Raw genomic sequence first — 18,130 nt, 5'->3', positions numbered from 1 at the left:
CAGCAGGCAATGGGAATTTCGCGCGGCAAAATGAGCGAGGAGGAGCGTCTGGGCATGAGACTTAGCGATGGAGTGCGTGCGGGAAGCCCCTGGGTTCGATTCCTCAGCTCCACAGACCCAGAAAAAGCCGGGGGGGGGGGAGGGTGGGACGCTGTGGCTCAAGTGGTAGAGGGCTAACCTGGAGTAAAACGAGGCTCCCGGGACAGGGCTCAGACTCTGAGTTCAAGCCCGGGGACTGGCAAATAGACAACAAAAGGAAGTATGGAGAGCCGGGTGGGCCAGTCCGAGTCGGGGGTGTTGTTGGCTTTGCTAAGTAAACCAGACTTAACCAAAGGTCACCACTGCCTCTGTCTTCCGGACTGGGGAGGGCCGACTCGGGTGAGGAGGGCTCGGGGCGGAGCTACGGCTATAAAACCTGGACCCCGTCGCCCGATCCCAGCGCCGCGCCATGTGGCTCTCCGCGGTGCTGGCGTCCGTGCTGCTGGGGGCCGTGCTCCGCCAAGTTTGCCTGTGGCTGTGCTCCGGAAGATCCCCGAACCCCTTCTCCCAGGATGTCAAGCGGCCGCCCGCGCCCCTGGTCACCGACAAGGAGACCAGGAAGAAGGTTCTCAAGCAAGGTCAGCGGGAGGTGACCCCGGGGCTTGGGACTGCGCTTGGCCCTACTCTGGATAGTTCTCGCTTCGCATCCCTGCGGAGCAAGATGGTGCCTGACCCGGGCCTCCGTGCGGCCACAGAGCAAAGGGCGTGGAAGGCTTCCTCGGACGCCCCATTTTGAGTGTCAGCCGTGGAAAGAATCTTTATCCCTGCACTCTTGCGATAGAGTTGCGTCCAGGGCGCGGGCATAGTCCTTGAGGTTGCTCAGGGCTTGGCACAGCCTCTCGTCCTGGCGCTGGCAGTCTCTTCTGCTCGCCATTTGGCTGTGGGCCATCTCATGTGGAATTGCTTCGGATCCCTGATAAAAACAGACCTTTCTCCCACTTGGCTCTAAGACCTTAACTTTTTCTTGTATCCCATTGCTGGCCCACGGGCGTGGGACAGCTGCCCAGAGATCTTTCCCAGTTCTCATAGGAAATGGTAATTTTCCAGTTGGGTATTTGAAATTTTAAATGTGATCCCAACTCAGAATTGGAGATTCTGTAACTTTGGAGAGCTCCAACCGGATGTTTTAGGCTCAGAGTCCTTCAGTCAACTAGGTACCTCCACTCTCATCTTTTAAAAAAACATCGTGGTGGCTGGCTCTGGTGGTTTACACCGTAATCCTAGCTACTTAGTGAAAGGAACAATGAAAGGATCCGACACATCCACGCCAGGGAACCTCGCAGACACAAGCAGGTACAGGAGAAAGATGATTACAAGGTTTATTAGAGGAGCTATGTTTGCCCCGGAGAGAGCATATGGCAGCCTTCACTATCTAGGTAGCAGCAGGGTCTGGGGGTTAGGAAGTGAGGTGATGGGAGTTCAGGTGGGTCTGGGTGGAGAGAGGGAGGGGCCAGCTGTATGGTGGGAACTCCAGGGCAGGGTCTGGGTGGAGCAGAGGACCAAAGGTGGGCATAATGCTTACACTTAGGAGGCTGAGATCTGAAGATTATGGTTCAAAGCCAGCCCCGGCAGGAAAGTCACTGAGACTCTTCAATTTACCACTAAAAAGCCATAAGTGGAGCTGTAACTTAAGTGGTAGAGCACCAACCATAAGCAAAAAAGCTCAGGGACAGTGCCAGGCCTTGACTTCAAGCACCAGAGCTGGCAAAAATAAAACAAAACAACAAAAGTTTGCTGTTGATTCCAAGATTTAAAAGAAAGAGTGCTGCTGGACGCCAGTGGCTCACACCTGTAATCCTAGCTACTCAGGAGGCTGAGATGTGAGGATTGTGGATCAAAGCCAGCCCAGACAGACAAATCTGAGAGACTTACCATCAACTAGCCAGAAAATAGTCAGAAGAGAAGATGGGGGTCACGTAATAGTATGCCAACTATGAGCAGAGCAAAATCATGAGGCTTGGTGTTCAAGCCCTAGTACTGCACATACACACAAAAGTTTGCCAAGTTCTTCTGCAACTTCAAAAATTCCAAATCTCAGTTCTTGGGTAGTCTTTTTTTTTTTTTTTTTTTTAATATTACTGATTTTAGGTTTTTTGGTAGTACTGAGACTTGAACTCAGGCCCCTGTACTTGCTAGGCAGATGCCTATTTGAACCAGACCTTCTGTCCTACTTTTTCATATCAGCACAAGGGAGTTTTGACATAGCCATATGACATGTACTGATCAGAGTCACCTCTTCCATCACTCTCCTACTCCCTCTTGCTATCTGTCCTTTTTTTTGCTTTAGTTCTTTTTCAAGTCAAGTCTTGTGTTTTTGCCTGGGTAGGCCTTCAACTTTAATCCTCCCATTGTTTTATGTATAGCTGAGGTTACAAATATATACGGTCATACCCAGCTTATTGATTGAGATGGAGTATCCTCTAATTTTTTTTGCCTGGGATAATCCTTCGAATCTCTGCCCTCTAAATAGCTAGATTTATAGGCATAAGCCACTGTTGGGCAGTGACTTTGTTTGTTTTTTTTTTTTTTTTGGTGCCAGTCCTGGGGCTTGAACTCAGGATCTGGACACTGTCTCTAAGCTTTTTTTGTTCAAGGCTAGAGCTCTATCACTTGAGTCACAGCTCCACTTCTAGCTTTTTTTTTTTGGTGGTTAATTAGAGATAAGAAATAAGAGTCTCACAAATGTTTCTGATAGTACTGGTTTCAAACCTTAATCCTCAGGTCTCAGCCCCCTAACTAGCTAGGATTATAGGTGTGAGCTACTAGCGGATGGCTTGGACAGTGACTTAAAGAACAGATTTTTTTTTTTGTCAGCTGTGAGGCTTGAACTCAGGGCCTGGGTGCTGTCCCTCAGCTCTTCAGCTCAAGGCTGGCACTTGGCCACTTGAGCCACAACGTCACTTCAGGCTTTTTCTGTTTATGTGGTGCTGAAGAATCAAACCCAGGGCCTCATGCATGCTCGGCAAGCACTCTACCACTGAGCCACCTCCAGGGGCTTAGTTGGAAGTAGAAGAATGCCTACCTAGCAAGTAAAGGCCCTGACTTCAAACTCTGGTACTGTCAAGAAAAAACAAAACAAAAAGATCATTTTAAAGAACAGATATTATGTTGGAACTGCAGTATGGCACCATATACTGTCCAGTCTGGCCCTTAGCCATGGTGCCCTCTCCTGACACTTCCTCAATATGAGAGTCTGATGCTGTGATTTCTTAGAGCAGAATATAGCTGCTCCATTGCCATGAAGCTCCAGACCCTGAAGCTTCCAGGAACTCAGTGAAACCAGCCTGTCCCAACCCCAGAATTCTTCCTTCTGACCCTTTTGGTTCTTTTTCCTTCTCTTGTTCTCTCTTTTAGTATTTGCACTTAGTTTTTTTCCATCTGGACTGTTGATACCTTTCTGGCTTCACTGAAGTCACCTTTATATTTAATCTCCTTGGTTGGTCCTGAGTACTCTCAGAGACAGTGTTTGAATTGTCTTAAGTCAAGAGTTCTTTTTCTAAGCTAAACTACTGTAGAGGTTTCTTGGTCTGATTGAGCTAGAGAAAGCCTCTTTGGTTTCTTGGTCTTTGCTACTTCTGACCCTTTCTGAAAAGCTCACTCTCCGTCTCCTGCCTACTTGCAGCTTTCTCAGCCAGTCGTGTGCCAGAAAAGTTGGATGTGGTGGTGATCGGCAGTGGCATCGGGGGACTGGCCTCCGCAGCTCTTCTGGCTAAAGCTGGCAAGCGAGTACTTGTGCTGGAACAACATACCAAAGCTGGGGGCTGTTGTCATACCTTTGGAAAAAATGGCCTTGAATTTGACACAGGTAAGGCTTATACAGAACAGGGTTCAAGCATAGATGTATCTTTAAGAAGCTTGTAGCAGTCACTGTAGGGTGGTATTGGGTATTTGAGTTATTTTGGAGGTGCCATCTTCTTTCTGGACACCACTGTTTCTTGTTTTACAACTATATGAGCTGGGCACAGATCTGGTGGTATCTCCTATGATCTGACACCCTTTCTTTTCCTTTTTTGGTATTTGTACTGGGGCTTGAACTCAGGGCCTGGACACTGTCCCTTAGCTTGTTACATATTTTTATTTTTTAATTGTTATTATAAAAGTGATATACAGCGGGGCTACAGTTTTGGGGTTTATTTTTGTTTTTATTTTATTTTTCTGATCCTGGGGCTTGAACTCAGGCCTAGACTGTCTCTGAGCCTCTTTGTGCCCAAGGCTAGTGCTCTACCACATGAGTTACAGCTCCACTTCCAACTTTTTTTTTTTTTTGAGTAGTTTATTGGAGCTAAGAGTCTCACAGGCTTTCCAGCCTGGGCTGGCTTTGAAACCTGATCCTCAGATCTCAGTCTCCTTAGTAGCTAGGATTATGGTATGAGCCATCAGCTAAGGAGCAAGGACAATGTCACACCTTAGCTGTTTTGCTAAAAGCTGACACTCTACCACTTGAGCTACAGCTCCACTTCTGGCTTTTCGGTGGTTAATTATGGATGTTTTATGGATTTTCCTGCCAGGGCTGACTTTGAACTTCAATCCTTAGATCTCAGCTTCCTGAGTAGCAAGGATTACAGGAGTGAGCAACTAGTACCCTGCTTTCTGACACTTTTCTCTGGGAGGATGGACATACTTCTCAGGGCCTGAACGTGTCCAGGCTGGATAGCTTCTTCCACCTGACTTCTTTGACCAGGGCTCAGACCACTTATCCTCTTCCTTTTTTTTTTTTTTTTTTTTGGTCAGTCCTGGGCTTGCACTGGGCCTGGGTGCTATCCCTGGGCTCCTTTTGCTCAAGTCTAGCTCTCTATCACTTTGAGCTGTGGATCAAATTTGAGATAAGAGTTTAAAAGACTTTCCTGCCCAAACTGGCTTCAAACTGTGATCCTTAGATCTTAGCCTCCTGAGTAGCTAGGATTACAGGTGTGAGCTGTCAGTGCCTGGCTCCCTCTGCCATTCTTGTCTTTCTGCCTTTCAATAGGAATTCATTATATTGGGCGTATGCAGGAGGGCAGCACTGGCCGTTTTATCTTGGACCAGATCACCGAAGGGCAGCTGGACTGGGCTGCTCTGTCCTCGCCCTTTGACATCATGATACTAGAAGGGCCTAATGGCCGAAAGGAGTACCCCATGTACAGTGGGACAAAAGCATACATTCGAGGCCTGAAGGAGAAGTTTCCCCAGGAAGAAGCTGTCATTGACAAGTATATGAATCTGGTTAAGGTAAGGTGCATGACATCCTCAGGAACCCCAGGTTATTCCCAAAGTGGGGGGGCGGGGTGCAGGGAGGCACCCACTCTCCTCCCTGGTTAGGCTGATTTGACTTCTTTTTTTTGAAAAGGAATTTTGAACAGGTAATTAAAAGGCAACAAAAGGCAAGGTGCTGGTGGCTCACACCTGTAATCCTAGCTACTCAGAAGGCTGAGATCTGAGGATCACAGTTCAAAGCCAGCCCAGGCAGGAAAGTCCGTGAGGCTCTTATCTCCAATAAACCACTAGAAAACCAGAAGTGCTGCTGTGGCTCAAGCAGTGGAGCCCTTGCCTTGAGCTGAAGAGTGCAGGGACAGCACCCAAGCCCAGAATTTAAGCCCCACGATGGGGGAGGGGGGGGGGAGGGCAGGGCAGGTGTACAGGATGGGAGAATTCAGAGTCTAACTTGTTTTTAAATACAAAATCAGCCAGGAATAAGTGTTGCTGGGCCCACCATCTGGTAGAATGGTAACTATTGCTTCAATCCGAAAGATGAGAACTGCTACCCATAGCTGGTTTTCTTTCCCAGGCAGTTTCTAATGGAGCTGCTCATGCCATCATCCTGAAGCTGCTCCCGTTGCCTGTGGCTCAGCTCCTCAGCAAGTGTGGGCTGCTGACTCGCTTCTCTCCATTCCTCCATGCCTCCACCCAGAGTCTGGCTGAGGTCCTGCGCCAGCTGGGGGCCTCCCCTGAGCTCCGGGCCGTGCTTAGCTACATCTTCCCCACCTATGGTGTGTACTGGCCACAGATTCTTGGCAGCTCCTCAAAGGATAAGCCAGCTGCCCTGCACCTCTCCATCTTTCTTCCTGAACCTGTCTGGCTGTCTGAAATGGAGCAGAATAGACCCCAGGCCCTTGTGGATGAGAAATCTGACTCCTCCCCTTTGGATCTCCTGGTAGAGATTCCCTTCATGCAGTCCAGAAATCCCTTCAGCCAATGCTGCATTCTTTCCTCTTGGCAGAATGGCAGATTTCAGGGAATCTATTCCCACCAGCCCCAGAACTGAATGGTGCCTATGTTGGTGTGGACACAGCTCTTCTGGTGGCCTTTGGCCCTGGAGAACACGTATATCTTGAGATGGACTGTGTGTGTCACCTATTAGGAAATTGTTTCCCCCTGAGTGATTCTGGGTGCCTGCTCATCATTTTTTCCCTTTTTTCTGTAGGTGTGACCCCCAGCCACACTACCTTTTCAATGCATGCTCTGCTGGTTAATCACTACTTAAAAGGGGCCTTTTATCCCCGAGGGGGTGCCAGTGAGATCGCCTTCCACACCATCCCTCTGATTGAGCGGGCTGGGGGTGCTGTGCTCACCAGGGCTAGTGTGCAGAGTGTACTGTTGGACTCAGCCGGGAAAGCCTGTGGTAAGAACCTTGAATTGGGTAGTGGGGTCGCTGTTCTGGTGTGAGAGAGACCTGAGGTCCTCCTGATGAACTGACCTCACACAGGGTGAAAGATGAGAATCTAATACAGAGCAGGAGCTGGGGGATAGGTTAGCAATTAGTCTGGAAATAAAAGGAAGCAAGAAGGATAAAGGAATGCACGGGCCTCAAAGAAGAGTACTTAATCATTTGTTTGATAGATAAACATAACCAGTATCTGTGACCACCTTGAGTGAGGATTGTGTCTTCCTGTGTCTGCAGTCCTTCTCAATCAAAGAGACTCCATCAGTGTGTTGGCTCAGTGGTTGATGGAATGAATGAGCAACCTTGGTATTCTATGGGGCAGTCTGGCAGGGCATCATACACTCCATCTGTAGTGGTAGAGTGGGACCTTGAATCTTATCCTGGCTCAGGTTGGTACTGTTACTTTTATGGTGTATGAACTCTTTGAAGAGATGGGCTGTGTGTGGAAGGACCCTTGTTAAGCAGAACCAGCTGTTCAAGATGAGAGGTACACCAATGTGGCTGGCTACGGGTGTGGGTCACACCTGTAATCCTAGTTACTTAGGAGTCTGAGATCTGAGGATTGTGGTTTAAAGCCAGCCTGGGCAGAAAAGTCTCCATGAGACTCTTTACTCAAAAACCAGAAGTGGCACTGTAGCTCAAGTAGTAGAGCGCCAGTCCTGAGCACAAAGAGGCTCAGGGATAGCGTCCAGGCCCTGAGTTCAAGCCTCACAACCGACCAAAAAAAAAAAAAAAAAAGAGCAGCAATGCTAAAAACAACAACAACAAAAAACAACTCTCAGGGAGGGGTTAGGAAATGCTTGAGGAAAACAAGGTTGCTGGGAACAAGTATTAGCCAGAGAGGGCTGGGAAGGTGGCTTAGTGGTAGAGTGCTTACCTTGCATGCAGGAGGCCCTGGGTTTGATTCCTCAGCACCAGATAAGCAGCAAAGGCCGGAAATGGCACTGTGGCTCAAGTGATAGAGAACTAGCCTTACCTTGAGCTAAAGAGCTGAGGGACAGTGCCCAGGTCAGAGTTCAGGCCCCATGACTGACCAAAAAAAAAAAAAAAAAATGCCAGAGAAACATTTAAAAAGAAGAAGGTGATGAGAAGGTCGCCTAGAGTATGTGCATGTTTGTACACACATATACGAAACGAAGGCCACCTGTAATCTCAGAGTATATGTTTGTAAAAGGGACTGAAAAGTTATCTCATTGTGAAAGAGAGGTTGGTGTCACTTAGTTGTATCTTTCTTTTTTTTGGGTCCGGTCGTGGGGCCTGAACTCTGGGCCTGTGTGCTGTCCCTCAGCTCTTCAGCTCAAGGCTAGCGCTCTACCACTTGAGCCACAGTGCCACTTCCGTTTTTTTCTTTTTGCCTATGTGGTGCTGAGGAATCGAACCCAGGGCCTCAGGCATGCAAGGCAAGCACTCTACCACTGAGCCACCTTCCCAGCCCTAGTTGTATCTTTCGTTGTGATACTTATGAGCAAGTTGTCCTTTGAGATGAAAGGGGTCAGTGAAACTGGGTGGCATTATCAACTCAATTCAGGATCCATTTATGTTACTGGGTGTTAAAGATGCATACTAGCTACTCAGGAGACTGAGATCTGAGGACTGAAGCTTGAAGCCAGCCCAGACAGGAAAATCTCTAAGACTTATCTACAGATAACCAGCAAAAAGCCAGTTGTGGAGCTATAGCTGAAGTGGTAGTGTTCCAGCCTTATGCAAGAAAACTAAGGGATGGTGCCCAGGTCCTTAGTTCAAGCCCCAGTACCAGCACCAAAAAAGGTTGTGTGTGTGTGTGTGTGTGTGTGTGTGTGTGTGTGTGTGTGTGTGTGTGTATTTTCATGATGTGTTAGATATAAAAGACAGAGATATAAGATCAATAAGTACGAGTCTCTGTCTCGTTTTCAGTCTCATAGGGAAGTAATTGAAGGGCCATTGATGAGCATTTATATGAAGAGACAGCCTACACAGAGAGTGATGGAAGCAGAAAGACCTCAAAGCAGTTAGCCACGTTATGAAGGGTGAGAAGCAGCCTGGAAGTCGATGGGATTGGAAGAAGTTACTGGAAGCAGGAACAGCATGTATAGAAGTTATGAAAGAGTTGGTTATTTTCAGGCATCTAGAAAAACGATTGAACCATACAAAACTGACATTTTTATAAAAAGGTCAAAGAATAGTTGATTAGCTATTTGATGTGGATCTGCATAATAGTTTCATAAGAGTGGCCAGAGATGAGTCTAGACATGTAGATAGCGTCACCAGATCACAGAAAATGGAATTTCTCGTACAGAGGTTGAGGTGTTGCTGGGGAGTCATTTGGACATAGAACTTCAGCAGATGCAAAGAGGGCCTGGGTTTCCATGGAAGGGCCTTGGCTGTGTTGTGGTGGTGGGAATTAGGAGGGGCCTTGGCTAAATTTAAACAAGTACACAGAGAGAGCTTAGGAAGGTAAGAACAGACACAATTGTCCCCTGAATGCCTGGGGAAACTTCCTGGTTTTGCAGTGTGCCTGAGGCCTGTCTTGTCTGGCTCTTGGCAAACTGGACTTCCAGGTCTGAGAAAATGGGGCACAAACTCAGCAAGATCTGGAGAGAATACGGGCTCTTCCTGGAGTATACAGAACCTCTCCAAGTTCTTTTTGCCTGCAGGTGTGAGTGTGAAGAAGGGTCATGAGCTGGTGAACATCTATTGCCCCATTGTGATCTCCAACGCAGGACTGTTCAATACCTACAAACACCTACTTCCAGAGAGTGCCCGCTGTCTGCCAGGTAATAGACTGAACTTCCAAGCTGCTGGCCTTTCCTATCTGGAGCTGAGCTGTGCAACCTGGATGTTGCATTTCTTCTTGGCCATGTCTGTGCTTGTCCTTAAACGGAAAAGACCTCTGGTCTATAAAGCCACTATCCTAACATTTATGTCTGGGGAAACTGAGGAGCCCACAAGTAAATAAACACCCACTGCCACCCAGCTGTGAGGGCACTGGTCTGTCAGATGTGAAAAGCTGGGTTCTTGGCACTCCCCGAGCTGAGATTTGTGGGGTTTCCACAGAAAAAGCCTCACTACAAGGGAAAGAGAGCCCATAGGGGACATGGCCCAGAAGTTTCCTCAGGATATTTTATGACTTAAAAAACCAGAGTGGGGAAGTAGCACTGTGGCTCAAGTGGTAGAGCGCTCGCCTTGAGCTGAAGAGCTGAGGGACAGCGCCCAGGCCCAGAGTTCAGGCCCCACGACCGACCAAAAACAAAAAAAAGAATATCAGCTATGAGTAAAAAAGCTGAATGAGAGCATGAGCCCCGAGTTTGAGCCTCAGTTCAAGCATGGGCGCATGCGTGGGCGCGCACCCCCCCCCCCCCCCCCCCCACGAAAAAGTACAAAGTGATCTGGGGCTACTAGCCAGAGAGCACCAGTAGCCTAAGAGCTGACAAAGGGGTCCAAATAAAGGCTTGAGGCAATGGCAGGGGTGGGAAGGACAGAGCAGCTCAGGATGTAGCCCAGATGTGACCTTCATTGGTATCTAAAGAACAATGGAGAAGGAAGGTGAGCTCTGTAGGGTGATCCCTATAGTCTGATACATCAGCGCCCCCTCCTCTCCCCCCCCCAATGCCTTCACCCCAAGTAGAGGAAGGTCATGGTTCTGTGACCCAGGCTCTGGGCCTGTGATGACCATCCATTATGGCAGGCATATGTGGTAGAAGGAGGCTTGTTCATCTCTGGAGGTAAGAAGCAAAGAGAGGAAGGCACTGGCTTCTAAGATATTCCTTCAAGAACATACCTTATTTACACAAATTCTTCCCACTAGGAACTGTCTTTTGTGTGTGTGTGCCAGTCCCGGGGCTTGAACTCAGGACCTTGGTGGTGTACCTCAGCTTTTTTGCTTAAGACTATTGTGCTACCACTTGAGTGACAGCTCCACTTCTGGTTTTTGGTGATTAATAGGAGATAAGAGTCTCACAAACTCTCTCGCCTGAGCTGGCTTTAACCATGATCCTCAGATCTCAGCCTCTTAAGTAGCTAGGATTTCAGGCAGGGGGTCTGGCTGGCCCAACTTTTATAGGTCCCACTACATCCCAGTAGCAGCACATAATGGCAGCCCAGCCTTTCCACATGGGCCTTTGGGGAACACATCCAAACCGTAGCAGATGGACATCACCAAAATCCAGTCTCTTGTTCCTCAGGCAACATGAGCTGCCACTTTGGCCCTTCATTCCTTTCTCTGTGTGACTTCTCCTTCTTGCCTATGACCTCTAACTTTGACACTGTCCTCTGATGGGCCTCAGTGTCCTACTCAGGCCTGTTTTTTCTCTAGGCAGTCACGTGTGAGTTACCTGTAATGCCTGTCTCTCCTCATAATGCAATTATAGCTCTCACACTTTATGTATCTTGTTTTGTTTTGTTGGTCATGGGACTTGAACTCTTGGCTTGGATGCTGTCCCTGAGCTCTTCAGCTCAAGGCTAGTGCTCTACCACTTGAGCAACAGCACCACTTCCAGTTTCCTAGTGGTTTATTGGAGGTAAGAGTCTCATGGACTTTCTTGACCAGGCTGGCTTTGAACCACAATCCTCAGATCTCAGCCTCCTGAGTAGCTAGGATTAGAGATGTGAGCCACCGGCGCCCAGTACACTTTAAGTATCTTAACCCCAAAAACAATTTAGTGGAGTCAGCCCCAACAGGGCTGAAGTATCAGTCACTCCCTTGGGGCAGAGGGTCAGATACCATCCCAGACAAATGCCAGTCTGAAAACTTTCTGGGCATTGGCAGTGGTGAAACTTAACCCAGAGATTCCATGATTCCCAGTTGCATCCCATGGCTCCCAGAGGGAGCCTTGCTTACATCCACTGCCCAGGCTGAGAGGCCACTGAGGGTGGCTCAAAAGAAAAGAGATGCAGTTCCTTGGCCCCTTCCTTCTTTTTTTTTTGTTTTTTTTTGTTTGTTGGTTGGTTGTGGGGCTTAAACTCAGGGTCTGGGTACTGTTCCTGAAGGGTTTTTTTTGCTCAAAGCCAGCACTCTACCACTTTGAGCCACAGCACTACTTCCAGTTTTCTGGGGGTTAAAATGGAGGTAAGAATCTCATGGGCTGCCTTTGAACCACGATCCTCAGATCTCAGCCTCCTGAGTAGCTAGGATTATTACTAAAAAGCTTCTTTTCTTTCTCTTTCCTTTTCTTCCTTTTCTTTCCTTTCTTTTCTTTCTTTCCTTCCTTCCTTCCTTTCTTTCTTTCCTTGCTTTCTTGCTTTCTTGCTTGCTTGCTTGCTTTTATTGGTCATGGGGCTCAGGACCTGGGCACTGTCCTTGAGCTTCTTTTGCTCAAGGCTAGTGCTCAATCACATTATGAGCCACTGTGACACTTCTGGCCCCTTCCTTCTTGCTGGAGTAAAAAGGAAGGAGCTGAGGAGGTAGTTATGTTCTGAGAGATCTTGGAAGCTCCTGTTTGCCTATACCCACCTATGCCTGCAGCTCCAGCACCATGTTCCTTGACACTCCCCCTCCCCAGATTATTGTCCATAAATCTGAGCTGTGCTGTCCTGCTATAATTAATGCTCCTTTCTCTCACATAAGGGACCTATTTAGGCTAGTAGAGTCCATAGTCATTTAGTCTCCATAGTTCCTTATGGTCTGTAGTTTCTATTAAGATAGCCAGTTTGTTTTAGGAAAGTGTCTGTTCCAGGAGACAGGCCTCATATCTGACTCATCATGTGGCTGACTAGCACACACAAGTCCCAGTACATTTTAGGACATCATCTATTGTGTGTTAAACAAGGCAGAGCAGCTAATGGCTGAGTCCTCGGCCAGGTGTTAGAGATGCTCCTGAGCATGGGGTCAAATAATTTCTGGGTGTATTCTCTAGAAAAATGGAGTCATGTGTTGAGGTGGGGAAGCCCAGCAGCTTAGGTCTGGGGACAGCAGGTGTCCCACACAGGGGCTCTGGCTTTCCTTCATGATGCTGTTTTTCCCTCCTTCCTCTAGTTCAGGAGTGTGAACTATCTAACCCAGGCTGTATAAAGACCACAAAATCATTGGGACATGATGTGACAGACTCATGTTTTTCCTCAGCTTCCTGTGGCTGTGTGACTGTATTAGTCATTTGGTATGGCCAACAAATTATGTTATAAACATAACATAGAGCGGGGAATGTCACTTAGTGGTAGAGTGCTTGTCTAGCATGCATGAAACCCTGGGTTCAATTCCTCAGTACCACATAAACAGAAAAAGCTGGAAGTGGCTCTGGGCCTCAAGTGGTAGAGTGCTAGCCTTGAGCAAAAGCAGCTCTGGGACAGTGCCCAGGCCCTGAGTTCAAGATAATTCTATTTGCATCTGTTCACTTGCATTATGTATCAGTTGAAGGCCCTATCCTAGTTGCATAGTATTTTAGGAACAATGACTATTCATCAGATAGTTTGTTCTTAAAGACAATTCTGAAATCTAGGCGTATAACAAAGTACTGCTCATTGTACTGTTTATAAAGAGTACTTTGCATCATCTCTTAATATAAAGACATAAGGGGAGGATTGAGGCAGTTAGCTTCACTGTTCAGCAGGGTGCTGTGAGCCAGTGGGGGGCCAGTACCTGTGAGAAAGGTGCTTAGAGCAGAGGTGAGTGGAGTTGGAGTCTGAGGCTGATAACAGCCAGGAGACAGAAGAGCAAGTACCTGCCTGCATGCCAAATTCCTGTAGGGCGCTGTGGCTCACGCCTGTAATCCTAGCTACTCGGGAAGCTGAGAGTTGAGGATCACAGCAGGAAAGTCCATGAGACTCTTTTTTTTTTTTGGGTCCGGTAGTGGGGCCTGAACTCTGGGCCTGGGCGCTGTCCCTCAGCTCTTCAGCTCAAGGCTAGCGCTCTACCACTTGAGCCACAGCGCCACTTCCGGCTTTTTTCTTTTTGCTTATGTGGTGCTGAGGAATCTAACCGAGGGCCTCGAGCATGCAAGGCAAGCGCTCTACTACTGAGCCACCTTCCCAGCCCTCCATGAGACTCTTACCTCCAATGAACCACTCAGAAAACTGGAAGTGGTGCTGTGGCTCAAGTGGTAGAGCGCTAGCCTTGAGTTGAAGAGCTCAGGGGCGGTGCCCAGACCCAGAGTTCAAGCCCCACAACTGACAAAACCAAAAAGAATGGCCTCGACGAGGCATATTTTTTCTCTTTCTTTTTTAAAGTCTTTTTTTTTTTTTTTTAACCTTATGTATGATATATTCATCTTTGGAAGGATTGGGGGGAGGGTACAGAACTTGGGGTCAGGGACAAGGGTGAAAAAGTACAGGAGTGGAATTCACTGGACACTGATGGAAGTGAAACTATACAACTTGTGGGTAGAGACAGGAGGGAGGGACTGGGAGATAACGAGGACAAAGATATTGTATGAAAGAAAATGTACTCACTGCCGGGTGCCAGGTGGCTCATGCCTGTAATCCTAGCTACTTAAGAGGCTGAGACCTGAGGATTGTGGTTCAAAGCCAGCCTGGGCAAGAACGTCTGTGAAACTCTTATCTCCACTAAACCACTCAGAAAACCGGAAGTGGCACTGTGGCTCAAGTGGTAAGAGCGCTAGCCTTGAGCTGAAGAGCTGAGGGACAGCGCCCAAGCCCCATGACCGCCAAAAAAAAGACAAAAAGAAAATGTACTCGTTACCTGACTCATGTAATTGTAATCCTCAGTACATCATCTCTATAATAATTATTTTAAAAAAGACTAAACAAATGGGTTAGACCCTTTTATGGCTGCAGCTGAAGTACCCCAAATGGACAATCATCCTAGGCTGTTAAGGCAGCAGTGGCCATCTTTGGCCATTCAGTTCTCAGTCCTGACTCCATTTGCAGGTGTGAAGCAGCAGCTGGGGATGGTGCGGCCTAGCATGGGCATGCTTTCCGTTTTCATCTGTCTGAAAGGCACTAAGGAAGACTTGGGTCTGCAGTCCACCAACTATTATGTTTATTTTGACACTGACATGGACAAAGCGTAAGGCACGGGGAAGGAGGAAGGTGTGTGGTGAGAGGGTAGCCCATAGTCTGCCACCACTAGGAATTTCATTTCTGTGCTTGACTTGGGAATGAGTGGTAGGACATGGCATGGGAGGAGGTAGGCAAGTTCCTCTGGACTCTTGGAAGGATCTTTTAACACCAAGGCTGTACATCCGTTTCACCCCTATGGGGAGTCTCGGGGGATGAGCCATCCTTGGGTGGGGCTGGTAGCCTTGAGAAAAAAGGCCTGTGCATTGACAGCACAACTTCCTCTCATCCACAGGATGGAGAACTACATCTCTGTGCCCAGGGAAAAGGCTCCAGAACACATCCCAATTTTCTTCATAGCTTTCCCATCAGCTAAGGACCCAACTTGGGAGGACCGATTCCCAGGTAGGGCTTAAGATGGTGGGAGTAGAGCTTGGGAAGTGGAAAGGAGTGGGACCCAGCAGCCAGTAACTGGCTTTTCATCCCCAGGCCGATCCACAATGATCTTCCTGATGCCCGCTGCCTTTGAGTGGTTTGAGGAGTGGCAGCAGGAGCCACAGGGAAAGCGAGGCATTGACTACGAGACAGTCAAAAACTCCTTCGTTGAAGCCTCTATGTCGGTGGCCATGAAACTGTTTCCACAGCTGGAGGGGAAGGTAGGGTCAAAGCATACAATAGCAGTGGTGATGGCATATTTCTTGGTGACCTTACAGTAGAATAAACCCCAAGATAACTGAGCTCCAGAGAATGATGGAGTGCCCAGCCAGAAAGAAGAGACAGAGCTCTCAAAATTTCCCATTCAGTTAGGAGCAATGGGTGACAATGTTATCAGACACTTAGTGTTCATATACTGTTTTATAGAATAGGAACTTCTTTGTACAACTACATAAAGACAGTAAAAAATTAAAAACTTTTAAAAAAGCGTTCCATTCACCCCTTGCCTGCCTTCTGTTTGCCGGCCCAGGTGGAGAGTGTGACTGCAGGATCCCCACTTACCAACCAGTTCTTCCTGGCTGCTCCTCAAGGTGCGACCTATGGTGCTGACCATGACCTGAGTCGTCTACATCCTCATGTGATGGCTTCTATAAGGGCCCAAAGCCCCATCCCCAACCTTTACCTGACAGGTATGCTGCCCAACCTTGCCAAGATCTTGGGTCTCCCTGGTGATCAGTCCTATGGTCTTGCTATCTTCTGAAGCTCCCATTCTAGGAGGATGCTGGCCTGGTTCTGTGCTGAAGCCACCTCTGCATAGCTCTAGCACAGAGAGATGTATACAAACACCCTTGTTCTCCTCTTACTCTCTATGTGTGTGGACATTTAGGGGCCTGTGTTCTTGCCTCATAGGTCAGGATATCTTCACCAATGGCCTGATGGGGGCCCTGCAAGGGGCCTTGCTGTGCAGCAGCGCCATCCTGAAGCGGAACCTGTACTCAGACCTTAAGGCTCTTGGAGCAAGGGTTCAAGCACAGAAGAAGAAGATGTAGTGTGGTCAGGGAAGAGTCAAAGGAATTGCACCTCTCTGACTTATCTATTATATCCTTCTGTATTAGTCCTTTGCGAACATAAAACACACTCATTTCTTATTGCTGAGCAGAAGTTTAGCATAAATTACAGCTCTGCTGGAGCTCTCTGTATTATGCTGTTTCTACTAAATACCTAGTTGAGACTGTCAATATGCATTAAGTCTTGGTGCCTCATCCTAATCAGTGTTCTGCAACCCTTTCCGATGCCCCCTAACTCTTAACCATCAAATTTAATATTCATTCAGAACCCCTGAATGTTGGTTCCGTGCTAACCTGAGATTTTTCTTCCCTTTCACTCTTGATGTTGCTCTGAGTTCTATACCATCAGAGTGGTCAAAACCTAGGCATGGCCAAGCGCCGGTGGCTCACACCTGAAATCTAGCTACTCAGGAAGCTGAGGATCGCAGTTTGAACCCACCTGGGGCAGAAAAGTCCTCGTGAGACTCATCTCCAATAAACTACTCAAAAAAGCTGGAAGTGGCACTATAGTTCAAGTGGTAGAGTGCTAATCTTGAGCACAAAGAGGCTCAAGGGTCAGTACCCAGGTCCTGAGTTCAAGACCCAGGACCAGAAAACAAACCACCTCTACCAACAACCCAGGCATGGTTTGGTTGTAGTCCCAAGAAATTCAGGGCTGGGAATGTGGCTCAGTGGTAGGGTGCTTGCCTTGCATGCATGAAGCCCTGTGTTTTATTCCTCAGTACCACATAAACAGAAAAAGCTAGAAGTGACGCTGTGGCTTAAGTGGTAGTAGAGTGCTAGACTTGAGCAAAAGAAGCTCAGGGACTGTGGCCAGGCCCTGAGTTCAAGCCCCAGAACTGGCAAAGAAAGAAAAAAGAAATTCAGAGGGTTCCAGGTCTCATTTTTTTTCTGGCTCTCTTGGAGGTCAGGACAGGCTCATTGTGTTTCTGGAGGTTGGGGGGGGGGGGGAATGACAAGATTTACTAGTTAGTAAGCTGTATGTTATAAGGTAAGATCCAGTTAGTATACAACTGAGTCCCAAGTATATCTTATTATAGTGTGACAAAATGATTCTCCAAATGCCAGTGCCAAGACAGCCTCAGTATTTGAGTCTCAAGCCTTGTTCTTTAAAATATTCAGGGATAGAGACTGGGAGCTGGGCACTGATGGCTCACACCTATAATCTTAGCTTCTCAGGAGGCTGAGATTTGAGGATCACAGTTCAAAGCCAGCCTGGGCAGGAAAATCAATGAGACTCCTGTTAACCACAAAAAAAGCCAGAAGTAGAGCTGTGACTCAACTGGTAGAGTGCTAGCCTTGTGCACAAAAGCTCACAGACACCACTCAGGCCCTGAGTTCAAGTGCTAGGACCAGCAAAAAGAAAAAATTAAGTAAGACTTCACTGAGATTAAGGGAGGCTGAAGGGTTATTCCAGGTCTAAGTCAAATATACAGCAAGGAAATCATTGAGGCAATGGTATTTCTCATGGCAGCAGCTTAGCAAGCTCCTAGATAGGACCTGACCTTTCTGGTAGGAGTAGGGATGGGAGTCTAAAGTCAGGCATAGAATGTGCACAAAGCCCAGGAATGGCATTTATAGTTTGCTGGTATATGTAAAAGTTGAGCGTTCTTTTTCAGAAATGCTCAGAATCCAATTTGTTACTAGCTTTTCCCCCTCTCCCCCAGATTTTGGAATATTTGCATACAAACAAGAAATCCTGAGGATAGGACCAAGTCTAAATACAGAATTCACTCAGGTGAATACATACTTACATACTTTATGTATGTAAGTACAGAGTAATTTTATACACTATTTCAAGTAATTCTAAATAATTCTGTGCATTTTGACTGAACTGTCAGTGAGGCCCTCAAATAACATTTCAGATTATTCAACGTGTGTGAAGAATGGGTGTGAAGGTGAATAAAGGCTAAAAGTTAAGAAAAATAACCTTTTACTTTTGTTAACACTGAAGCACCAAGGGCTTTATTTTAGTCCATTTTAATATACTGTTCATAAATTCAATGGTTTCATTGCTTTAACT

The 18,130-nt window shown here is 47.4% G+C and overlaps 1 protein-coding gene across 1 annotated transcript; it reads left to right on the top strand.

Annotated features, from left to right (window-relative positions):
* Positions 1–442: 442 nt before the first annotated feature.
* Retsat (retinol saturase) lies at positions 443–16,284 on the top strand. The gene is made up of 11 exons (XM_042690487.1): positions 443–617; positions 3,662–3,844; positions 5,006–5,247; positions 5,804–6,005; positions 6,440–6,637; positions 9,313–9,432; positions 14,477–14,615; positions 14,901–15,010; positions 15,095–15,261; positions 15,570–15,729; positions 15,950–16,284. The coding sequence occupies exons 1-11, from the start codon at positions 449–451 to the stop codon at positions 16,087–16,089; spliced, it is 1,830 nt and encodes a 609-aa protein (XP_042546421.1). The 5' UTR covers positions 443–448; the 3' UTR covers positions 16,090–16,284.
* Positions 16,285–18,130: the final 1,846 nt, after the last annotated feature.

The sequence above is a fragment of the Dipodomys spectabilis genome, unplaced genomic scaffold (assembly GCF_019054845.1).
Source record: "Dipodomys spectabilis isolate Male_0828 unplaced genomic scaffold, ASM1905484v1 ptg000137l, whole genome shotgun sequence".
NCBI lineage: Eukaryota > Metazoa > Chordata > Mammalia > Rodentia > Heteromyidae > Dipodomys > Dipodomys spectabilis.
Note: the sequence above shows the minus strand (reverse complement) of the source record. Positions and strands in the feature narration are given on the sequence as shown.